The sequence below is a fragment of the Oryza glaberrima genome, chromosome 1 (genome assembly GCF_000147395.1).
Source record: "Oryza glaberrima chromosome 1, OglaRS2, whole genome shotgun sequence".
Lineage (NCBI taxonomy): Eukaryota > Viridiplantae > Streptophyta > Magnoliopsida > Poales > Poaceae > Oryza > Oryza glaberrima.
Genome location: NC_068326.1, coordinates 27,638,640 through 27,663,704, shown reverse-complemented (window position 1 = coordinate 27,663,704; position 25,065 = coordinate 27,638,640). Strand labels below are relative to the sequence as shown.

Genomic DNA, 25,065 nt, shown 5'->3' with positions numbered 1-25,065 from the left:
GGCTCGCCGCTCGCGTCACACGTGTTTAGGTGCGCGTCGCTTTTTAGGGTGTTTGCTTTGTGAATTTTGTCCGAAACTCGGACTAAATTAAAATGGTCTCCACAGGTGTTGGGACTAGATATAGTAGTATTGCATTATTGCTAGTACTACTACTAAACTTTTAATTTAGGTGGCACAAGGAGCTAAAGTGAGAACCCATAAACGCAGAATGATGTAAGCATTTAGAAAATGAGTATTGCTATATGTTTAACTCAAATTTATAGTTGTAGATCAATTAAATAAGAGAATGTTCATATACATTGCAGTATTTATAGTCGTTGATTAAATTCGTACATGAGTCGGATGACTGAGTTGTATGCATAGCAATTGTCTTAGAAAATTTAGTGGGCTGATGTTGCAGTATTTGACGGATAGGACCCTAATTAAACAACACAAATGATCACAAACCGGCATCTGTCGTCATCCAAGAGAAAAGGAAAAAAGCTTTGGTTTTGTTAAATTGCCCAATGGTTAAGAATCAATTTGGACAAAATAATGCCCTCTAAACAGTAAACAGTCAACATCAACGTGGGGAAATGGCCTCTGAGATGTTCTAAAGCCATCTAATAGCACTCTCTAGCTTCCACCAATGCCGTAGTAATATGCCGTCAAGACTGATGGGTGAGAGTGAGACTGCCAGCGTTGGCGCCCGTTCTATACAAGAATGTCTACCACCTGACGAGTTTTCTAAGTTAGAAACGAGAGAAATGAGGTAGAGAAATCAGAAATTACTTTGGCCGCGGACACCCGATCAAACTTTCCGGGAAGCGAAGTTGGCCTCCGGCGGGGGCACGGTGTTTGGGGGTTTGGTGGGATGGGCTAAACGGTACTCGAATTGTCCACATGATGACGTACACATCGCTTCCATCAGGCATCATCGTCTAGTAGCAGCAAATTTCCAGTCAGGCTGCGGTCAGTCTGCTGCACGATTTTGCGACGAACGGCGTCGATTTCCACGTGCCGGCAAAGCACCTGTCGCCGTTATCCACGCGAAGATTAAGCTAATTAACTACTACTAGTAAGCTGCACGCTGGTAGTAGCAAATCTGTCGATACGCGAAGTCGCGAGAGCTCCGTTGTTCCAAATCTCCAGTACGGTTGGGGTCTGCGGCCAGGGGTACGTGTTGGACCAACCATCTGCAGTCCTGCACGCTGACAAACACGACCACACGCCCACACCAACCCGAACAAACAGAGCAATACCGAAGACAGCGATCCAGCTTATTTTGCCCTGTTCTGAATCCTGAATTATTAAGTTTCATTCATAGGGCTTGCCAATCCAAATTGCTCTGTTTTTCTTCCCCAACTACGTGGGGCCGCGGCCACAGGTGACGGTGACTCTCCGGAGCCTGACCGCTGGCACGGCCGGCTCGACCACCCGGAAGATGTGGACCCGGAACTCGGCCGCGGCGACGAGCTCGAACACGCAGTAGTCGCCTTCCTCGAGGCAGTTCCCGCGCGCGAACGCGCACCACCCGCGCGACAGCCGGTCCCGCGTGTTCGGGATGTACAGCACCGACCACACCTTCCCCCCCGGGTCTCGCAGCACCACGTCCGTCCTCTCCCGCGGCAGGTGCTGCCTCGAGAACCCCGTCGGAAACCTCTGCATATTAACATTCGCGCACACACACACACACAAAATCTGCTCATCAGGCTGTCACACGATTCAGGTGTTGTGTGTGTACATACGATCGATCGAGTAGAGTTGTTCGCGCACCATCATGAAGGAGTAGTAGACGTGCATGGTGCTCATGCGGATGACGCAGTAGGGGAGCGGGGACCGGAACGCGTGGGCGATCTCCGTGGCGCGCTGCCGCTCGGCGGTGGCGACGGCGCGGCGGCGGGACACGTACCCCTTGTAGCGCCGGATGGACGGCGGGATGCTGGCGAGGGCCAGGTCGTCCTGGAGGCTCCGCGTCTTCGCCGCGCCACGCCTCGCCGCGCCGCCGTCGGCGTCCAGAGCCCCCTCGGGCACGTGCCTCGGCGGAGACGCCGACGATGCGGGGAGCTCGCACACTGGGAGCTCGTCGGCGTCTTCCTCGTTCTTGACCGCCGTTGATCCTGCAGAAGAGTACTTAGGAGCTTTTGAGTAACGTATAGTTGTGTAATACTAACAACAAATTAAAACAGTTGGCAACGAAATCGCACAAGCTATATATATATATATATATATATATATATATATATAGATATATATATATATATATATATATATATAGATATATATATATATATATATATATATATATATATATATATATATATATATATATATATATATATATATATATATATATATATATATGGGCTGTGTTTAGATCCAAAGTTTCGATCCAAACTTCAGTCTTTTTTCATCATATCAATCTGTCATACATACAACTTTTCAGTCACATCATCTTCAATTTTAATTAAACTTTACGCTGAACTAAACACAGTTATGGTTCAATATAATTTTGTCATGTCACTGTCAGCGCAAACCCGGGCCTTTCTGCAGCATTAGGCTGCGTGCCTGACATATAGTGACGTGATGTGCGACATCGGTAAATTTGTCCAGGGATTTGATGATTTGATATCGTCTAAAGTGGAGTACGTACCAATCACGGGCCGGTGGGAGTGGGAGTGGGCCTTGGATGTTTCTCTTTGTGGGGTTTAGTAGTTGGACCCTCATATAGGCTGTTCCCTTCACCTTCGTTCTTCAAGCCCATCTTTCAAATGGAGTCTTGGCAGGAAATTCAGTGATGTTGCGACTTTGGAAGTGGAACCGTATGAAAAACTTGTCTTGTACATGATGGTCAAGTTACCCACTTGCCCTAAACGTTAAGGGCCTGTTTAGTTCGTGAAAAGAAAATTTTTGGGTGTTACATTGGACGTTTGACCGGATGTCGGAAGGGGTTTTCGGACACAAATGAAAAAACTAATTTCATAACTCGCCTAGAAACTGCGAGACGAATCTTTTGAGCCAAATTAATCCGTCATTAGCACATGTGGGTTACTGTAGCACTTATGGCTAATTATAGACTAATTAGGCTCAAAAGATTCGTCTCGCGATTTCCCCCTAACTGTGCAATTAGTTTTTTAATTTATCTATATTTAATATTTCATGCATGTGTCCAAAGATTTGATGTGATGTTTCTGGAAAAAAGTTTTTGGAACTAAACAGGGCCTAAATATTTATAACTGAAGGGAATATATGAATTCATTGTACCAAATTATCTAATGGTACGATTTATTTAACACAAATTCTTGATACAATTCGTGGTTATGATAATATGGTATTCTTAATCATCTTTGTAGCGCAAGAACTTTCTTAAGTGCCCAATTAGCTCAACTCGCGCCTTGTAATCCCTCCGTCCTAGAATATAAGAAGTTTTAAAGTTTAACTAAGTTATTAAGAAAGTAAGTAGAAGTGAATGGTGAAAAGTTGTGATTGGATGAGTAGTGGAGGTGAGTGATAAAAGTGAATAGTGAATGGTTGTGATTGGTTGGGAAGAGAATGTTGATAGAGAAGTTGTTATATTTTGGAACAAATCCTGGGAGCTAAAAGTAGTTATATTTTGAAACGGAGATAGTACATATTATTAATGTTTATTTTTTGTTGTAACCAGAGTATGCACTCCATGACTATGCACATACACTACACGCATGTCCATAAGGGCGCCCTCCTATTAGCATACTCTTAGACAGACGGGTCTAAGTGGCAAATCACTGGCCTCGTTGAATTTCTATTACTAGCGTATTATCCACGTGTTGCAAAGGGGTTCTAATTAATAAAAAAATATCATTAATCAGTTATTACCATTATTTTTATATACATTATCTTTTAATTTCTATATAAATTGTTACCGACATGTGAATTTTTTGACCTCACACTATCATTTTTCCATTCCCATAAGTAGAGAGTTGGTGGTTATCATGTGGGTCCTCTAGCCCCACATGTCATTTCTTTATTCTAAAATAATAGGGAGTTGGTGGTTGGGGTGGTGGCAGATTCATCACTCACCACCACATATAACTACTACTACTTTTTGAAGGAGTATAGATTTTAAAAGCCAACTCATATGGTTTAAATCGTCTCTTCTTCCTTCTCTCGTAAAACCATACAATCTTAATGATTTTTAGGTCAAAATTCATTAGTATCAATTAAACATAAAATATATTCACCTCGCACTATATATGCAACCATATGCAAACTATATAAAACACAGGAAGCCTTTTTTGGTTCTATTAAACATATTACATCTTATTTATACATATACATAGTGTAACTTAATTTTCCGCAATAACACGATAGAGTCTTCATGCAGTTTGCAATATTTGTCATCATCAACATCTGATGATGATCAATGACCATATCTTTTTTGTGGTTAACGGGAGAGTTTCTTTTGGAGGCTAGCTAGCTATAGATAGATTAATGGATGTACACTATTATCTATATCTATATATCTTATAACGTCATTAATTACTATTTCTCTGCACTGTGAGTTAGCCACGTCATTACATTTAGCTACAGTCGTTGGATTACAATTAAACGCCATTCATTTGCACGAGCAAAGTTGCTATCTATCTCCCACTGTTCATGTATGTAGCTGGCGCCATTACTACGTTGTTCTAAAACGGCAGAATATGTCCATAAATCCAAGAAGCTAAGAGGCCATATGCATGAAACTTAATTATCAGACAATTAGAAGGCTTAATTAACAGACAATTGTTATCATTTTTTTTCTCCCCACTAAAGCCACTATATAGCACTCTGCCATTTAGGCACTCTTTTCTTTGTGTTGTGTATGTCGTCCAAAACTTCCCTAGCAACAAGATAGAATATTTGATCCCTCCTGCCACGCCTGGATTATTGACACCACTGCAGCAATTTGGGATCTCCGAGAAAAGGAAAAAGAAAGTTTCCCTTCACCGATTTGAATTGTTAATATTGGTCATTCTCAAATCTTCTACAAGGTATGATTGTCGTTCTAAAGCCCTTTATGTTTGAAGCTTAGCTATATAGCAGCACTGCCAGCACAAGTACTGAACATTTCTTCTTTGGATAGTAATTATTTGTTAGTTCTGAAATATAAGTTCCTATCCTGAATCCTGCGTTTCTTTTCCTTTAATTAGAGATGGTCTTTACGATCCACATCCTCCAAGTTAAACCTTCTTATTTTGATTTGATGTTGTATTCTGCTTGTGGTGCAAAATACATATATTATTTTTGTTCTACGATATGTGATAAATATCATACTTATCTTATTGCTAAAATTTTCGCTGCAACGCGCGGGGAATCTTCTAGTATAATAAATAGATCACTACTCCTCCCATTTCATATCTTGTCATTTTGGATCTAAATCAAACTTCTTTAAATTTAGTTAACTTTATAAAGTTTACAGGAGGATTCAGCAACACTTTTAAGACGAAACGAATATTTACTAGTAGAATTTATACATTATTAATTCAGTGTAGCATATATTACTATACTTTTATATTTGTCAACTGAGTTACACAAACCAAAACATTCTGTACCGCGAGACGGATGGAGTAAATTAATACTACCTCCGTCCCATATTACTTGTCGCTTTAACCATTTGCTTGTAACATTTGACCATTCGTTTTATTTGAAAAATTAGTGCAAATATAAAATTAGATAAATCATACTTAAAGTATTTTTGATAATAAAACAAGTCACGGACAAAATAAATAATAATTCCAATTTTTTTTAATAAGATGAATGATAAAACATTATAAACAAAAACTCAAAGCGACAAGTAATATGTGACGGAGATAGTATATACTCCCTCCGTACCCGTAAAGGAAATCGTTTTGGACAGCGACACGGTCTCCAAAACACAACTTTAACTTCTTGTTTCTATAAAAATATTTATTAAAAAATGATATATGTATATTTTGATGAAAGTATTTTTCAAGACAAATCTATTCATGTAATTTTTACATTTTCAAACTCAACAACTTGAGAGTTATTTATGATTTATATTTTTAAGGTTTGACTTAAACATTGTTCCAAATAATTTTTTTTACTATCATGGAGGGAGTATACTGTATAATAGTGGTTCTTTTCTTACCTGGTTCCGGTGTCCAACTGGAGTCCACGATTTGCAACGGCTGGCCACCACTAGGCGACGCGCGGTACGTCACCATCTCCTTCCCAACCGAATCCTTCTTGGGCCGCGCGGCATCACGCGAGGCGGCGGCCGTCCTAGGGCGACCCCGTTTCTTGCGCGGCCGGTCGCCGCCGCCGCCGCCGCCGCCGCCCATCAGGTCCTCCCGCTCGCACGCCGTCCTGTCGAACACCATCGCGGTGAAGCGCGTGTTGCCGTCGTAGCGGAACACGACGAACTCGAGTTCGCGCAGCGCCTGGTCCTGCACGAACTTGGGCCAGCCGGAGGTGAAGAAGGTGCCCTCGGCCGTCCGGCGGATGACGACCAGCCACGTCCGGCCGCTGGGCCCCTCCAGGGTGGCCGCCATGGACGCCTCCTTCAGGCCCTTGGCCTTCCTCGACTCCTCCCAGGGGATGTGCTTGCAGAAGTTTGGCGGGATTTTCTGCATTATTCACACATGCATGCATGATGCATATATATATACACAAATGACATTATTTCGAGACTTGCATGGTGCATATAAAAGATTGTTTCGAGACTACGCAACGCATGCAAAGCTCGCTTTGCAGAAAATGCATGCATGCATGCTAGCGTGACGAATTCTCTCTGCGCAAAGTATTGGCTAGCCATCGTCCCGATCCAAAATTGTGATCGCCATATTTCGCACGATGGCAACAAGTGTAAGCTAAGTGCACATATGCCAGACAAAAGCTGGCTAACCGGCACTCGTGCACTCACCAGGCGCTGCTTGAAGTCGCCGACGAGCACCTTGAAGAAGTGCGGCCGCCTCTCCCCCGACGCCCACGGCGACTTCTTCTTCCCTCCCGCCCCCGGCATCGATCCCTCCTAATAAAGCTTCTCCAACTCTCACTGCTCGTGCGCCGATCGATCATGCACGGATGCTCACGCAGCAGCAGCAGCGGTGCGCGCGCCGCCTACGCGCTCACTCTCACGGCGAGGAGAGCGAGAAGCTTGGCGCGCGCCGCGGGGCGCGGGGGGCCGGGAGAAGAGAAAGGAAAAGAGACGCGAGAGCTCGGCTTTTGAGGCCGGGGCCTGCCAGTTTTTTGGCTGTCGCGATCGATCACACATTCGCACACTCATCACTCACTCAGCAGCGTCGCGTCCGCCCGCCGCGGCGCCGCGCCGAGTGGAGGGATGTATCAAGCGTCGGTCTCCTACTCTCCTCTCCCCCTCTCGTGGCTAAATATCGCCTAAACCCCCGGATATCGCGGGGGGCGGTGGACGCTCGGTGTGCCCGTGGAACGGAGGGACAGAGGGGGTAGGTCGCTGCCATGTGGGGCCATCAGCGCGTTAGCGTTAAGCTGGGCCCACATGTCTGTGACAGGTAGCTGGTACTGCCCGTTCCGTGGGGCCGGTGGATATTGCTGCATACACACGCTGTGTTTCTAATCTAATTTGATAGTATCACACGGAGGCGCGGCTGCTCATGAAAACCATGCTACATGATTGATGCATGGGTTGATAAATGATAAACATGTGCGATGGCTATTTATACGTGCTAATTATATAGTAATAATGTGTGATATTCTTTATGTACAAAATATGCTCTGATATCTAGTGAAATATTGGATACTGTTATCGCGAGAGGACGTGTACATGACACCAAAATAATGGATGCGATGCGTCCACAATATATAAGCCATAACATATACTGTTGTCACATGAAAGCGTGCCTGAGGCATCATGATATCACTGTGTAAGAGCTCACTTTTTTTGGATGGAAGTGTATATTTCAATTTGTTGTCACATCAAAAGCATACCACCTATCATTGGTGGTAAAAAAAATTGATCAGAGCAAAAGTGCCCAATAATGGAGGTTATGCAGTGGTTTTCCCAGAGTTGAATAAAGGTTAGGTTAAACAGGTTGTCCACTTATTGTTCATAGTAGATCGTTGATGCTTAATTCTTCATAGACCATTTTTTCTCAACTAAGATTTTCATTTTCAGTGCCCTCTAAGTCTAAATAAAACTTTTACACTATTTTCTACCAAGTAACTTGATCACAACATGACAAAAGACCATCTATTTGAAGAATGACCACATATGTCGTCGTACCAATATGCATGTAGTACTAGTACCTTTCTTTTTCCAATGTTAGAAATAGTGTAGTACATTCGTACGGGTGGCCGAAATTGCAACAGTTCCATTTCTGTCTCCTTTATCTCACTTTATCTAATCTAATTTGATGTAGCTGTAGCTAGGTCCCTGTTCAATCAAATGGAATTTGCTCTTCAGATCTTCTCGGTGATTGTTCTCAACTTTAGAAGCTACAGTAAAGTGAAGAATCGGGGCCAGCAGCCCAGCACCAGCACAGTGTCAATCGGATGGACGTAATTTTAACACCCTCCAAAGAGAACCTGGTCATGTACTATAAAATCACATTGGATCTTTGCTTTTGGAAACATATGCTGTGGCCAAAGCCATTTCAAGCAATGCCCCCCTACTATGAATGCCAGCTTTTCCCAATGGTTCCTGTCTGGGCATCGCACTCACGACCCCCGGGAGAATCTTTTCTGGTGTCTGCACCAAAGAACCAAACATGCATACGGCCAAGTACGTACAGAAAACAATAGCAAATGTAGCAAGAGCATCGAGGTGAACATAGAAACAGTACCGAGAAAGGAACTGTAGAAACTTTATTCCAGATTTATCATTTATTACCCATCCCTAGGACGGTAACATTCTTGTGATGAAAATACATATGCCCATGCTTAAGGTAACTGGATACAAGGAACTTCACGTCGAAAAGGAAATATTACAATACAGGCATGAACGACACGGGGAAAAAAGGGCTTGAAGTAACTCCGGTAGACTCATCAGAATTACAGCGTGCAGTACTGAACAAGTAGTAAGATTTTGCAGGAAACAGTTCATAGATATACATGACTGGAATAGATCCGGATACCGGATGACCAGATTCACCGGTAGTTGCGGTAAAGTGGGCTGTACATGCAGCTCTCTGCATACTTAACCAGGTCCTTTGGCCGAGGGCGCCTGCTTGCCAAACCTACAGTCAGGAAGAACAAGTGATAAGCAAGCTGTAAAAAGGAACCATGGACTTATCTTTGAGGAAGTGAAGATAAATTAGGATGCTGACCAAGTTCATATGCCTTTGCTGCAACGTTGGCTGCAATGTGGGCAGAGATCTTTCTGATGTTTGAGAAGGGAGGATAAGTAAGGCCCTTGTCGAAATTCTCTTGTGTGACCTGCTGAGCCAGTGCTTCCGCTGTACCAGGATCAGAATGTATCATCAGTGTTAACTTGCCAGTTCAACATATATGCCAAAGAAGATCTAAGGATGAATCAATCCGCGGAATTACGCTAGAAGGAATTCATTCAAATAATTCATTACAGCTTGCTTATCACTTGTTCTTCCTGACTGTAGGATCAGAATGAATTATTTGAATGAATTCCTTCTCTACTCTTACCACCTCATTTTGTGACTGATTTGGACTAATGCAAATAGTACTGCATCGAGAACAATGTAATCTCGGTAAAAAGAAAAGGTACTTGTGGCATTAGTTATATAGTATGGACTATGGAGCACTTACAAGCTGCAAGAAGCATGTCATCATGAACACGGATTGCACCAGACATCACCACACCAAGGCCAAACCCTGGGAAGATGTAGGCGTTGTTTGCCTGTATGACAGACCATGATCGTATTTTTAGTCCAGAACAGTTGCAACTGATAAAATCTTCGCAATAAAGTCAATGGCGTTTATTGTTAAGACCTGGCCAGGCACGTATATCTTGCCATCATACTCCACCGGATCAAATGGACTTCCACTTGCAAACACTGCGCGGCCCTGTTATTTCAGATTGTTATAACAAAACTATTGCCCATGATAACATTGTAGTAAGCACTAGGGATAACAAATTCCGAGAAAAGAAAAAAAGCAGGGTCATTACTGATAGCGATCATACCTTGCTCCATGTGTACGCTTGTTCAGCGGTGCACTCAGACTGAGATGTTGGGTTGGACAAGGCAAAAATGACAGGCCTCTAGGAATTTGTGCAAAAAAAAAAAAACATCAGCTGCTAACTTCAGTGGTTCAACAGACTCAAAAATATTAAATTGACATGGTGAAATTTACCTCATTAAATGAGGAAATGGCTTCAACAACCTCCTGAGTGAAAGTTTGCCCCTTTCCAGATGTGCCAATCAATACTGTTGGTTTGATAGTCTGGAAGATGCATTTGAGTTAGAATAGAGCCTTTCATAGTTATTCATAGTAAATGCAATGAATTTTTACATGGGTGTATTCATACTTTGACTGCATCTAAGAGATTTCCAACAGGTTCATGCTCATGGGCCCATGGTTTCTTGAAGTGTTGAAGGGTCTCCTTTCGTGAACTGACAATCAAGCCCTGTCAATTTATTAACATCCACAGTTAGCAAGTAGGAACAAATAAAGTTCTGAACCCAAACAGTGAAATTAAGCAAGGAGATCTGGTTCTTTTCAACCTTTGAATCAACAAGCCATATTTTCTTGCGGCACTCCTCAATTGGTGCTTTGGTCTGCATGTGCAAATAATTATTAGGTCATATAGATATGTGTACAAGCCAGCAAATGACACCACCCCCCCCCCCCAAAAAAAAAAAAAAAAAAAAAAGATGCATCACCTGTCTTGATATCTCGAGAGCTATAAGTTCTGCAATGCCTGTCCCAGCCTGCAAGCACAAGAATGAAGATATTGTTTGGGAGAAAATGTAAGTCAAATCTATATCGATGAATACACAGTCAATTAAATGCCATTGAGAAGTACATGCCACAAATATATTGTGTAATATCTATATAGCTCATAATGAGAAAATATATATAGTTAGAAAAATGGAAGAACTTATCCTGATAGAATAAGCATAATACAGTATTTTAAATACAAAATTGCAAATAACTGTCGCACGAAGGATGCACCAGCACCAACTTATAAAATAGATGAAAATGGTCCGTAAAGAAGCAGATAACTACACTAAGATAGACTCTGAATTGTACAATTGATGGCATTTGGAGTTCTTTTCAGTTAATCTAGCAAGTCCACTTCAGATATTGCAGCTCCACAAATAACTTGCAATCTAGCATTACCCAATCAGATGCCTTTTTTTTTCTAAAACAAGATGGACAAGGTATTTGAAATTCACTTAAGAAGGAGGTGGCGAAGGGGAAAATGCCACCTCTTTGGTGCCCAAACAGAGAAATAGTAATGCGCTAAGCCTAACATAGTAACACAAACAAATGATGTGTGTGTGTGTGAGAGAGAGAGAGAGAGAGAGAGAGAGAGAGGGAGGGAGAGAGAGAGAGAAAGAGACCTCTCCAGCTCCCAGGAACAGGTAACTGTGCTCCGACAATGAACCACCAACTAATTTTAGTGCTGCAACAAGCCCAGAAAGGACCACGGAAGCTGTTCCCTGTAAAATATATAGCAGTAAAAAATAATATTGGTATGTCTGCATACTGGCTAAAAAAGGTTAATGGAAGTTCGTTGCTACAAGCAATTAACTATATTCTCCGGATATTGACGTCAATGTAAAATGAATGCCATCCCCAGCAGGGTAACAGGCATCCAGTAAAGTAGAACAATACCTGAATATCATCATTGAATACAAGGTGAGTTGTTCCATATTTTGCAAGGAGTTCAAATGCATTATGGTTTGCAAAATCCTCAAACTGCATGACAAACAGTCTTTAGATCAACTTCAGTACTATATGGCGATTTTCAAACAGAGGCAAATCAGATGAAAGTCATTTCACATTTGCAAGTTTTTCTGTTTCCATACTTTCTTCTGGTTTCTAAATGAAGCCATTTTAGTAGGCATGTTACCTGAATGAGTACTTTCTCCCCATAGTTTTGTTTCACGGCAGTCATGAATTCATGAAGAAAATCAGCATACTCCTGATGGCACAAAAATGACAATTTAATTCAGGCCATAACTAGAGCGAGTTAGGAAAATAGTCAGAATCAAATATAAATGTCCAACCTGAGCAGTGGCCCTCTTTTGTCTTAAGCCAATGTAGAACTCATCATTCAGCAGCGCCTCGTTATTTGTACCAACATCCAATGTGATTGGCAAACACTTTAGGAATGTTAGTTGATGCTAAAGCCTAAAGGTAGTCTGACAAAAAAAGGGTTGATACTGGATATGGCAACTTACAGCAGATGGACGCACTCCTCCTAGAGCAGTGTAAAGGGCAAGCTTACCAACAGGGATCCCCATTCCCTATATAGAATTCGTTGTAATCAACACAAGATCCTAAGAGGTGGTATCATAATTTGTTATAATAGTTCAAGGCACATATGCTGAGTTACCTGGCAGCCAAGATCTCCAAGCCCCAAAATTCGCTCACCATCAGTAACAACGATAACCTGAATGCTCCTCTCTGGCCAGTTTTTTAGCACCTCAAGGATCTTTCCCCTGCAGCAAAATTACAGATGCACATGAACACGGGAATCTCAAAACAATACAACAACCCAGGTAGAGAAACTTACTTCTCCTTCAAGCTGATATAAAGACCCTGAGGACGGCTAAATATGGATCCATACTTTTGGCAGGCCTCACCAACTGTTGGAGTGTAAACGACAGGAAGTAGCTCCTCAACATTGTCAATGAGGAGCTTGTAGAAAAGCCTCTCATTCCCCTCCTGCAATATGCATTGAAAGAACAGTGTAACCAAACTGCGTAACTCACATGAGCTGTAATGCTATACTATGAACAATAAGGAAAGTCACCTGAAGGTCCATCATAGCCATGTATTTCTGCAGAGGCAGCTGGTATTGTCGGATGTTATGCATGATTTTCCTTTCCTGATAAGATTAGAGCATAGTGGATCAGATAGCTGAACAAATATGAAAAGGCTCATTAAAGAAAAAAAAATAGGATCACTGAACCTGGAGCTCCTGGGATACGATTGCTGGTGGCAGAAGCCCACGGAGGTAGTGCGTTTCGCGCTCCCTTTCGTTGAAGGCAAGCCCCTTGTTGTAGCGAGGATCCCTCAGCAAATTGTAACCACTGCCCCGCGCGCGCGCGCACACACACAAAAAAAAAAAAGTCAAAATTTTCGGACACCAAATCAAGCTAAAAAAAATAGCTTTGTTCAAGCATGTATCCAAATTCTCCTTTTCTAAGCGTGATCTCGCACTTCTGTAGATGATCCAAATTCTGCCCTATCCTCTGATGGCAACGACTAGCCAAAATAGCGCACTGTTTTCATCTCAGCTCCCCATAGACCAAATTAATTTGGCAACATTCCGCGATTGAAACGTGAAACATAGCGATGTGTTTGATCTGATCGAAACCTGAAGCATCTTATCGAAACTCTACTTTTTGTGCTGCAATATGCTCAACATGCACAAGCTTTACTTTTGCACTGCAATATGCTCGACATACACCAGATGCGGAAAACAAAAAAGAAAAAAAAAAGAAAGCTAAAATTACGTTCAACACTACACCAGAAGTGACAAAACCCCCCACCGAGAAACAAAAACCCCAGGGCCAGGTGGCCCCAGCGCATGGGCGGATCAAAAAGCTTATCCTCTCCTACCGACACCGAGCCCCTTCTCCCCACACCGGCGCTCACCTGGCGACGGAGACGGTCCACGGCGTGACGAGCTGCTCCTCGGTGGCGCAGTCCTCGCCGTAGGTGTCCCCGACGCCGCCCCCCACCGTCGCCGCGTCGTCCAGGTCCAGCACGCACGGCGCGTTGTCCCCACGGATCCCCTTCATGGTGCTCTCCATCTTCCCCTCCTCCTCCTCCTCCTCCCGCGCCTCCCCGCACAATCCGCACCGCGCTGCTCTACGTCCCTGGAACTCCCACTGCCACTGCCACTGCCACTGCCACTGCCACCGCCGTGCTAGTAGCTACCGGAAGCGGGAGTAGTATTTATCGATCGGAAAGGTGGCGTGGTTAGTGCAGCGCGCGAGATATTTTAGTTTACAAGTGGCGGCGATGATTATTGTAAAGCTAATGACGCCCCCCCAGCCCGGCGCTGTGGCTGTGGCTGATTGGGGAAGGTTGACCGGAGAGAGTGACGACGACGCAGCACAGTGTGGTGTGTGAGGAGAGAGAGAGAGATTTAGCGAAAATACCGGAAGGAAGCGGGAGCGAAGGGCGCGCATGGCGGGCGGGGGGGCGGCGGGCCCCGCCGATGCGGGAAAGCTAACGGGGAGAAGCCGCCCCTGGTCGCCCCGGCGGCGCGAGGGGGAGAGGGTGAGGGGGGCAAGTGGAGACCAAGGGGAGGCCGCGAACGTGGTTGGGGTTGGTGGCCTCGCCGCTCCGTCCACGGCGCGGCTGACGGTTGTCCAGTTGTCTCCCGCCTGATTGGTTCTTAATTTTGTTTTCTTTCTTTCTTTTTCTTTTCCCTTGAGCTGTTATCGTCGTTTGCCGTTTGGTGGTGAGACAAGTCAAGCCTCTTGGCTAGACTCACACACCGACACACGTGTACAGCGTACTGATGGGGGGGGGGGGGGGGGGGGGGGCGCGGGTTTAAGTGTAAGAGTGCGTTTGGATAATAGAAAGTGTAGGGTGGGATTGGAAGTAGAAAATAAATAAAGGGTTAAGATTAAATGGAAGAGGGAGAATAAATTGTTAGGATTTAGGGCATGTTTACTTTGATGCCAAAAAAAAACCTTACCAAAATTTGGCATTGCCAACTTACCAAAATTTTGGCAGAATTTCTTATATAGTTACCAAAAATTGACAGCAAACTAAATGTAGTTACTTTTTTTTGTAACTTTACCAAAATTTAGTAAGGTTAAAAATGGCATTAAAGTGAATAGTCCCTTGAAGATGTCTTTTGGTGAGTGGGAAATCATTTTTCTATCCCATTCATGGACTTTCTTTCTGAAACGTGTGTAGTAACTTAAAAAATGTTAGTATAAAATAAAGGTAGTACTACTACATACTCATTTAAAATAAATCTTACCCACATATATGGCCCAGTTTGTTTCAACTGCAAACTGGATGAAGTTTTGAATTTTCGTGACACGCTTTTTAAACTGCTAAACGTTGCGTTTTATGCGAAAACTTTTTATATAAAAGTTGTTCTAAAATATCAGATTAATCCATTTTTCAAGTTTAATTCATTTTTCAAGTTTATAATAATTAAAACTCAATTGAGCACACGTTATTACCACCTCGTTTTGCGTAAAACACTTAATCTTCATCTTCATCTTCATCGAAGATTCAAACACCACCTATACTATCCCTTACTCCCTCTATTCCAAAACAAATTAATTTAGTACGGGATGTGATACATTTTAACACTACGAATTTAGACAAGCACGTAACAAAAATAATAAAAGGACATTTGTTAGTTACTATGAAAATTGGGAGTGCCTTTAAAACTTACATATTACTTTCTTTATATCCTCAGGTTTTCTTCTGATCATAGCCTGAATTTCCCTTTGCATACCCATCGTATTAGTTAACCATGAGATTTTCTAAAAAAAAATATTCATATTACCCTAGCTTGTAATGTAATGATTTGTAAGAAACAATCTACTAATAGTTAATCATGATAAACCGACAGTATGGATATATAAGGATCAAAATGAAAATTTAAAGGTATGGAACTGATTAAGGGAAAAATTAAGATTATAAAGATTTTCTCGATTAGTTCATCTCTGGCATCGAAGTGACTGTGCGAAAAATCAAGAGTATGACTATTTTCTCTATTAGTTCATCTGTATCCGATATAAAACACATTTCTATATCCGATATAACGACACCATATATGTTTCTTTCACGCTCGAAAACGAAAGCAAGGCTGTTTCCTAGGGGAAACAATTGCCCCCGGACTGTTTGGATTTGAAATTTGAACCCACTACGGTGCTTGTGAATTATTTTTCAGGATTCCATGACATGATTTGTGAGCTCCAAGTCTTAAGGCAACTGTACTGTATATAGAAGTCCTTTAGAATTGTACTGTATATAACTATTTACAATGGAACCTGTGGACGAGAAATAAATTTGTGCAACCTACCATCTTGTCGTAACCATAAAAAAACAGAGGAATCTGAATGTTAGTAACAGAAATAGGCAACGTGACATCGATCGATGAGTAATGTTCACGGATGAAGAGAAGAGGAAAAGAAAATAAAAGACCAGATCAGATCAGGTAAACGTGGTCTTCAGGCTTTCTTTCTTTCTTTCTTTTTTAATTTTTGAGAACCACGTGGCCTTTAGGCTTGATGCGCCAGCAACTCACCTGGACCATTTAAAATTTTAAACGAACAGTAATTTCACGCTGATTTGCTCAGTTGCTCTATAGTGTGGGCTGCTCAGTTGTTAACGTATTACCAACCTCAGAAGTATATATCCAAATCGATAGACAGTGATCTTTTGCTTTTGTGCGTGTAGTTTCACTGTGATTTTAGGGATCTCTCAACACCCGACTTGACAGTGCTTCTTCTTTTTTTTTTCTCCTGGACTCCCAACACATGATTTGTGATTTATAACCAGTGAGTGAGTCTTAAGGTATTAACAACCAGAGCTGTACGTCTTAAACAAGATTTTATACCGGGTTTTGTGAAGCGAGAATTTGACACTTCAGCCTAATAATTATCTATCTCAGGTTGCAGCAGCACGAAAAACATTAAGGGGTTTTCCGGCTAACTTCATAGGGAGATGTACTAGTTGGTATAGGCTCAATGTCTCACATCTTCTATTTATTTGATATTTAGTACTTTCGTAATATTCGCGTTTTTGGTTGCAGCAGTAAACCGTAAAAAAACAAAGAACGACGCGTTAACGTCGAGAGAAACGTTCGAGATCATACAGCCCCATCGTTTGGCCTAAACAGCCAAAGAATAAGCCAAAATTTGAATTTTTGAACTTGATTTTGAAGTTGATTTTGGAATGCTTTTAACGTAATTTTTGTTAATGTTGGCTTTTAAGTCGCTACGAACAAATCTACAAAAGTTTTACTTATAAATTAATTTTAATTTTCTAATAAGCCAAATAAGCCATTTTGGGTAAAATGGCAACCGATAGGAGCCATAATCGAAGGTTGACGATATTCACGTGGTGTCGTGGTCCTTAGCGAATAGCGATCGAGCTCGATGCCAGCCCCGACATCCCATCTCTCGCCTTCGCTAAAATCAAATCGAACGAGGAGCAGTTTCAGAATCCAGAATGCGCAAGCTCAACCACTACACATGGCACATGGTACAGCTGTGTACGTTAACTTGAAAGTTGATACGGAGTACATTCCTTCCGCGAGGAATAGTTCCAGGGTGCAGAGGAATAATTCCACATCACCTTTTCATTCATGATGCTGTATGTTATGTTAGAGGAGCTCCAGATTACTACTCCCTCCGTTATATAATATAACGGATTTTGAGTTTTTGTTTGAACTGTTTGACCACTCGTCTTATTCAAATTATTATTTATTTATTTTGACTTGCTTTATTATCTAAAGTATTTTAAGCATAACTTTTCTTTTTTTATATTTGCATAAATTTTTTAATAAGACGAGTGGTCAAACAGTTCAACCAAAAACTCAAAATCCCTTATATTATGGGACGGAAGGAGTAATAAACAGCTGATTATTAGTTACTTTTGGATAATCTGAAAAGGCTGCAAAACATAGCTAGTTTCTGGCTTTTAGCTTATTTTTTTGACTTTATATAATTATTGTTTCTTTATAAGCTGGATGAAAAAAATTGTACTGCTTAAGGGAGTTTTTTTTATTCTGAGAGAAACCATAGCTATCATAACCAGCGTTTGTAGCATGTGTAGAGTATCATTGTTGCAGCAACAACGTCCATTTCTTCCCCACGAGGCCACGACGGAGGACCTAATCCGTTCCAATCCACCACCAAATTTACGGTTTTATGTTCTAATCAGTTGCACAAAAATACTCGGCTCCTTTCAAAACTTACGTGTACCTCTGGCACTGTAGTACTGCATGTTCCCGCACGTACGTACCTTTCAGTATAAATATAGTGTATCAACTGACAAGACTTAAAAAAACGATAATCTTAATTTAATAGTCTTTGGCCCTGTTTAGTTCACACTAAACTTCCAACTTTCCATCACATCACATCATATTTAAAACTTTTCTATTTACATGAACTCATAATTTTTTTTTCAAATTACCAACTTCTCCCAAACTTCTCTCTAGTTTCAGAAAATAAACACAGCCTTTTCGGATAAATCGGTTAACGGATTGACGCAGCAGCCGTTCCGCGGGAGAGAGAGTCAAGCTAAATTAATCATCTCCTTTGCAGCACGCAACAGCCAACAGGGACGTCTTTGTGTTTGGCCTGTGTTGCTCTCCTCAAACAGGGACGTCTTGCTTGACCGCTTATGCAGCTAATGAATCCTGATCATTAGGGACTCTTGTTCCTCAATCATTAACGCCATCTCCGGTCCTTCGCTGGCTAGATATTTGTTTATTGAGAATATTTAAAAATACCATTAACAAACGTCTAATTTCAAAAATTAATATCGTTAATACGAGTTTTATAAAATATCATCGTACAAGCGATTTTGTTTTAGAAATACCATAGACAAATACTAGATACATAAAGTGTCATCGTGCAAATGATTTTGTCCTAAAAATACCATTACCGTTACTTCGTTAGGGTTTCGTTAGTAGACTTTCGTTGCATTTAACGGGGTGAGATGGATGGAAATCTAACGACTAAGACATTTTTAGGATAAAGTTGGCTGAAGCTCGCAGTTGTCAATGGTATTTCTTAAAATTGGATGCTCGTTGATGAGATTTCTTTGATTTTCTCTCATTTATTTATGTGAAAGGTGATCATAGATTATTGCTACCTATAGCTCAATCCAAAATTACAAGATGTGCATTATGCATGTATTTTTATTAAAAAGTCAATATTGACAACTTTTATTAATAATCAAGTTGAAAAGTATAACACAACAAAGAATCGTATCAGGTCATATATGATAACTTTTATCGTGAGTTCTGCTCTGGGTCCCTCTGCGTTTTAGCTACGATCTATCACAACAAAGAATCGTATCAGGTCATATATGATCAAAAGCTGATTATTTTATTTTGCGATTACAGGATTACACGACAAGGCATGCATGCACCAATACGCATGCAACATTGCACTTACATCTTCACGAATGCATCCGCCAATGTCACTAAAATCTTATTAAAAATCCATCTCTATATGTGTAATATTATGTTCGTGAACATGTGTGACCACGATTTTACCACCACACCAAAATTATAAGGCTAAATAAAGTATGCGGACGTTTGTGGTGTGCTAAGCTTACCTTTTAAGCTGACGTAAAAATGGCTCTGTTCAAATCCTATGCAAAATCCTCTGTTCAAATGACGTTAGGTAAAAACATTTTTTAAATTAGATAAGTACTACCTCCGTCCTAAAATATAATAACTTTTAACTATGAATCTGAACACATTTAGATTTATAGCTAAAAATACTTATATTTTGGGACGGATGGAGTAGTTTTTTTCACATTAGGTTTCATACATTACAAATTTAGAACACAAACAATCTATTTATTAGCAATTCAATTAAATAAATTAACTAGTCAAACATTATATCAACCCTCCTTAAAAAAATTATATGACAACCCAGGTTAGATTTTTCATATTAAAATATAAAAAAGTTGTCCTAATCCCCTGCAATCACAAACAAAGCGTACATCAATACGAAACTACTAACGAGCGATCAGTCGCGCGCCCCCTCCCCCGCGCGGCGAGGCACGTGGCGCGCGCGGAGAGGAGGGCGCGCGCGTCGCGGGATTTCCTTCTTTTTTCTGTTTTTTTCTTGCGCACGATTTTTTCGCACGTTTCTTTTCTTTTTTTTCTTTTCCGTATCATTTTTTTTGGCGCAATATTTTTTTTCTGTTTTTTTCTTTCTGTATCTTTTTCAGTTTTTCGGTTGTTTAATATGCACGTAAACAAAGATTGTATACACGTATATAAAGTTTGTCTACGCATATACAAAGTATGCGTATATAAACTTTGTATACGCGTATACAAAGTTTATATATGTATCTTTTTATATTACACATACAAACTTCGTATATATATGTATATAAAGTTGGTATATTTACATATACAAACTTTGTATACGTCGTATATAAACTTTGTATACGCCGTATACAAACTTGGTATATGTGTATATATTTTTTATAATAGAAAAATACATATTTAAAACATACGTATACAATATGTATACGTACATATATATACTTTATATACATATATATAAACTTTGTATACACATATATAAATTTTATATATGTATATACAAAATTTATACGTATGTATATAAATTTACATACGTATATAAAATATATACTATACCTGTAGTAGAGGAGAGAGACTAGAGGGCGTAAACTGACCGCGCGTCCAGCGTGAGGCGCGACTGATCGCGGGCACCCACATCAATACCTACAGCCTTATAGCAGTCAAGAAAAGAAAAAGAAAAGGTACTCCAGGCATCATTTGGGCCGAGAGAAATAATGTCTCGTAACGTAAACCTCATAGTGGGCCCGAAGCCCATCAAGGCAAAGAATCAAAGTATGGGCCTCCGGATACAAATCTCAAATCTCAAAGCTCCTCCGCCTCCAGCTACAAGCCCACCGTATATAAGCGATCGCAGCACCCTCGCCTAGGGTTTTCGTGCCGCCAGCCAAACCTCTGCCGCGCTCCTCCTCCTCCTCCTCCTCCTCTCCTCTCCCGGCGGCGGCGCGGCCAACTCCAGCCATGTCGGACTCCAAGGCCGCGGCGGCGGTCACCCTCCGCACCCGCAAGTTCATGACCAACCGCCTCCTCTCCCGCAAGCAATTCGTGAGCGCCTTGTCCATTCTCAAAGCTCTTCCTCCTCCTTGCCGCCATGGCTCTGTGATTGATCTCTCTCTCTCGCTGGATGAATCCTTACCTTGCAGGTGCTCGAGGTGATCCACCCCGGCCGGCCCAACGTCTCCAAGGTGAGACCTCGGTGTAAATCTTACATGTGGTGGTGGTGATGATTTGCGGGGGGTTTGGATCTCAGCGGCTGGGGTTTTGCTGTGCAGGCTGAGCTGAAGGAGAAGCTGGCCAAGCTGTACGAGGTGAAGGACGCGAACTGCATCTTCGTGTTCAAGTTCCGCACCCACTTCGGTGGAGGCAAGTCCACCGGATTCGGCCTCATCTACGATAACCTCGACGCCGCGAAGAAGTACGAGCCCAAGTACCGCCTCATCAGGGTATGTATCATTCTAGCCCTTGCTCGCCATTTCCCTGCTTTGCCAGTGCCCTGTGTAATTTGTAGTAGTTGTCAAACCATTTCTAGCAACGCACGCTAATATTGATGGTCTGAGTGTGGGACTAGTATCATGAAGAAATGTTCAAGGGCAATGCATAACCACTGACGTTTCGTGATCTCTGCTGCTCTTGCATTGGTCATTCAGTTGCATTTGCAACATATTGTGGGTATTAAGCTTTAAAAAACATGTTGTGGCCTTGTGGCTATGGACTATGGTGGATTTGATTTGAGGACCTAATAGTACAAATTTGAGTATCCAGGCTACATCTCTAACATTTTTGTATTGTGCTTCTTTTATCTGCAATATTTTGTAGTGTGCTTCTTTTGCTTCAATTGCATCAGCGTGATATTTGAAGCTCATCAAAATATACTTTTAATATAGGCAAAATAAGCTCGTATCACAAATCTTCATTCAGATAGTGCTCCAATGAAATGCCATGCATCTCTTTTGATGAGATGCAACAACACCAACCAATCGTCGCCTTCTCCATTGTTGATCTCTTATGTTAGGAGTAATACATGATTAGAAAGGAACGGTGAGATTTGATTTTGTGACTTTTGATTAAGCCACTAAAGGTGGACTTGTCATGTCTAGTTAGTTGTCTATGAGTTGCACATTTCTTCGTTGTGGAGAGCAATTAACTAGTTGTATCTGTGTCCAGCGCCATATTCTCCTGTATGTTGTTCCTGTAAATTTACTTCATTTTGTTCCTTTTTGTCAGAATGGTCTTGCTACCAAGGTTGAGAAATCTCGCAAGCAAATGAAAGAACGCAAGAACAGAGCTAAGAAGATCCGTGGTGTCAAGAAGGTGAGCTATTGGTTACTGGAGTCCTGCCATTTCTTGATGCAGGTTATATTGGTTGCTTTGTAATACTAATGGGCATGTTGGGTTTTATTGCAGACCAAGGCTGGTGATGCCGGGAAAAAGAAGTGAAAACTCATTTACATTTGTACTACTGGCTCTGGGAACACTGTTGGGTCTAGTGGCAATGGCGTAATCATGTTCCTGTTAGTTTTTTGTTGTTTTCCCTCGTCACTGAAGTCAAGTTTTGTGATTGTGGATGGAACTTAGCTAGTTTGGCTATAGCATGTTATGATGTTAAATTTATGCTAGCGTTAGAGGTACTCATTGGAAGGCTGTAACTTGTAAGCCGACCTGTTTTATCTTGCAAATTATTATGTGGTTTGATTATCCCTTTTTCTCCTCAGCAAGTCTCGATGTTCATTGGCCCATGCTAAAGGTGGATTCCTTTTTTATGTTAGGATGACACTTCCTGCCTTTGATTTGGTAACCCAATCTAGTGCGCAAGTTACTGGGCTTAAACTAGACTTTCATAGTGAATTTATTTACATATAAAAACTTAGTGGTTCTGATCATTTACATATCAAAACTTAGTAGCCTTTCTTCAGTATTATGCATTAAATCTTATCATGTCAGCATTTCAGCATGCTTGTCCAATGACTCCAGTCTATCCTAGCAAGTTTCTCTGGCCGTTCTCTGTTAAGTCCAGACTGCATATCGTGGAGTGGTAGCAAGCACTCACAAATGGGAATATCTTTAGCAGCTCAACACAGGTTACTGAGACATTTTGTATAGTACTTAAGGTGTAATGTTGGTATACCCTGATTACTTCATCAGGTAGTGAACAACTGAACATGCAAGAGGCAGGAGAGTTTAACTTGGCAGTACATGATCAGCCTACGCGACACACTCGAGGTGGCTTGTAGCACACGCCGCTGTTCTCTGCAGTTGCAAGACGGGCGGGCCGTCATTTTCTGTTCCTGACGGCGCTCTTCACCATGTTCCCTGGGAGGGAGGACGACGGCGTGACGGCCTTCCGTATCTTGAAGAGGTTCCAGGCCGTCCCCACGGCGTGGCCGGCCGTCGCGAACGCGTCCTCCGTCGCCTCCCCTGCGCTCTCTCCATACCTGCGAAACACAGCACAAGCTACTAATTGACAACCGATGTTCCCAATGCTGAATCGATGCTAAATTTGCTGATGCAGAATCTGCTATATATACACGGAAGAATATAGCCAAGAAATTTGAAGCGTGCGGATCAACCTCTGCACCTGATTTTCAGTCTTTCAGATATGGATTTCCTTACCTTCTTGACACTGCACCAGAGACAACATTGGATGTGGCAGCGAGTGACCTCCTCTCAGCAGCCTCCACCGCGTCCATAACTTTATCTGCCAGATAAAAGCAAGCAATTCAAATGGTCGAGCATCAGCTTCGTTATTCCGAGCATCAATGAGAATTCGTTTATTCTGATTAACGTTGGAAAGCCTCGATCTGTTGAGCACTTGCTGGTGAAGCATTGACAGCAGGATACTCACTGATAGCATCAAGCGAGGCCAGGATGACCTCCCCTGGGACGGTGGCGAGGAAGGCCTTCCCTTGCTTCGAACGAAGCAGCGGCGCGGCCATGGACCCCGTCACCGCGATGACCGTGTCGAGCAACGACTGGCTCATCTTCTCCGTCATCTCCGACAGCTTCCTGACCCTGAAGAACAAACCAACACAAGTAGCATCATGCAGTACAAGTAGTAAAAATTCACGCAAAATTAAGCTAGCTTAACTGATCACTTGCCTCTTGAGGCTCTTGTTGACTCCTCCGGGCTTCGCGTCCGGTTGGCCGGTAGTACGGCTTGCTCCGCCGCCACCTGCGCCGCCGGATCGTTTGGTCACGCTGCCGGCAGCTTGAGGACGAATCAGGTCGGCTCCGCGTTGAACCTGCACGCGAGGCTGAATCAAAATCTACGGATTGAACAGAGAAGAGGTTAAAGGTCAGTGATCGATCAGAAGCACGTGCCTGGGTGGCGTACGCCTCGCTGCACATGAAGATTCCCCGCACGAGCTGGCCGGTGCCGGCGGCGATCGCCTTGGCGAGCACGTTGTTGTAGCTGTCCATCCTCGGCGCGAAGTCGTTCCAGTACCCGTCCGCCGTCGCCGTCGTCGTCGGCGCCGGCCTGGTGGTGGTGGTGGCGGAGCTCCTCGACGGCGCGGGCGAAGAAGGCGTGGAGAAGCAGGCGTTGGCCTTGAGGAACGCGTCGAGCGAAGCCAGCAGCGCGTCGTCGGGCGCGGCGAAGGAGACGCCGTAGTTGAGGAACAACGCGCCGCCGCCGCCGCCTCCGCCCGTGCTGTCCGGGAGCGTGAACAGGTAGTGCAGCCGGTCGAGCCTCACCACGGGCTCGTCCCTCGTGATCGGCCACCCGAGGCCGCGGCCGACGCGCGCCACGGTGGCCACGGCCACCCCGTCCTTGGCGATCCGCACGACGGCGAGGTCCCCCCGGGCGAGCTCGACGGGGCCCTCGGCGCCGTCGAGCAGGTGCACCGACGCGCCCGGGACGCGGAGCAGCGTCTCCTCCCGGATCCCCCTCGGCGCCCTCGACGTCGACGACATGCCGCCGCAGCAGCCCATGCCGAAGCTGCTAGGTGACTAGTGACAAGTGACAAACAAAACGCGAGTCGGCGAGCGATTCAGAGGCGAGGCTGCGATGAAATGAACTATTAATAGAGTATAAAGGCATTCTTGAGGACGTAGCTTTCTCCCAAAAACATTTTTAAGACAGACGAGAACTCGAACAAATTAAACAGGGCGAACGGAATAATTCCATTGCAGCAGGACCGTGCTTTCTCATC

General features: G+C 42.8%; 4 protein-coding genes across 5 annotated transcripts; 1 reads left to right on the top strand and 3 right to left on the bottom strand.

The window, feature by feature from the left end:
• Positions 1-399: 399 nt before the first annotated feature.
• Positions 400-7,333, bottom strand: LOC127770083 (B3 domain-containing protein Os01g0723500). The gene is made up of 4 exons (XM_052296073.1): positions 6,884-7,333; positions 6,110-6,587; positions 1,756-2,099; positions 400-1,641 (listed from the first exon to the last, which is right to left on the bottom strand). The coding sequence occupies exons 1-4, from the start codon at positions 6,980-6,982 to the stop codon at positions 1,345-1,347; spliced, it is 1,218 nt and encodes a 405-aa protein (XP_052152033.1). The 5' UTR covers positions 6,983-7,333; the 3' UTR covers positions 400-1,344.
• Positions 7,334-8,762: 1,429 nt separating this feature from the next.
• LOC127777664 (NADP-dependent malic enzyme) lies at positions 8,763-14,394 on the bottom strand. 2 transcript variants are annotated; one of them, XM_052304277.1, is made up of 20 exons: positions 14,253-14,385; positions 13,744-14,024; positions 13,055-13,175; positions 12,896-12,970; positions 12,656-12,807; positions 12,476-12,581; positions 12,321-12,386; positions 12,147-12,242; positions 11,990-12,061; positions 11,752-11,835; positions 11,478-11,576; positions 10,794-10,841; positions 10,635-10,688; positions 10,439-10,537; positions 10,264-10,353; positions 10,094-10,171; positions 9,901-9,975; positions 9,718-9,808; positions 9,264-9,392; positions 8,763-9,173 (listed from the first exon to the last, which is right to left on the bottom strand). In XM_052304277.1, exons 1-20 carry the CDS (start codon positions 14,280-14,282, stop codon positions 9,085-9,087), a joined length of 1,935 nt encoding a protein of 644 aa, XP_052160237.1. In that variant the 5' UTR covers positions 14,283-14,385; the 3' UTR covers positions 8,763-9,084. The 2 variants fall into 2 exon arrangements, with proteins under 2 accessions (XP_052160237.1, XP_052160244.1); XM_052304284.1 differs by lacking the exon at positions 13,744-14,024 and having other exon boundaries at positions 14,253-14,394.
• Positions 14,395-20,779: 6,385 nt separating this feature from the next.
• Positions 20,780-22,612, top strand: LOC127760889 (40S ribosomal protein S24-1-like). Its single transcript, XM_052285198.1, has 5 exons — positions 20,780-20,962; positions 21,061-21,102; positions 21,190-21,360; positions 22,142-22,228; positions 22,322-22,612. The coding sequence occupies exons 1-5, from the start codon at positions 20,879-20,881 to the stop codon at positions 22,352-22,354; spliced, it is 417 nt and encodes a 138-aa protein (XP_052141158.1). The 5' UTR covers positions 20,780-20,878; the 3' UTR covers positions 22,355-22,612.
• A 70-nt stretch (positions 22,613-22,682) lies between these two features.
• Positions 22,683-25,005, bottom strand: LOC127760864 (senescence/dehydration-associated protein At4g35985, chloroplastic-like). Its single transcript, XM_052285189.1, has 5 exons — positions 24,236-25,005; positions 24,014-24,156; positions 23,760-23,926; positions 23,528-23,612; positions 22,683-23,349 (listed from the first exon to the last, which is right to left on the bottom strand). The coding sequence occupies exons 1-5, from the start codon at positions 24,842-24,844 to the stop codon at positions 23,190-23,192; spliced, it is 1,164 nt and encodes a 387-aa protein (XP_052141149.1). The 5' UTR covers positions 24,845-25,005; the 3' UTR covers positions 22,683-23,189.
• Positions 25,006-25,065: the final 60 nt, after the last annotated feature.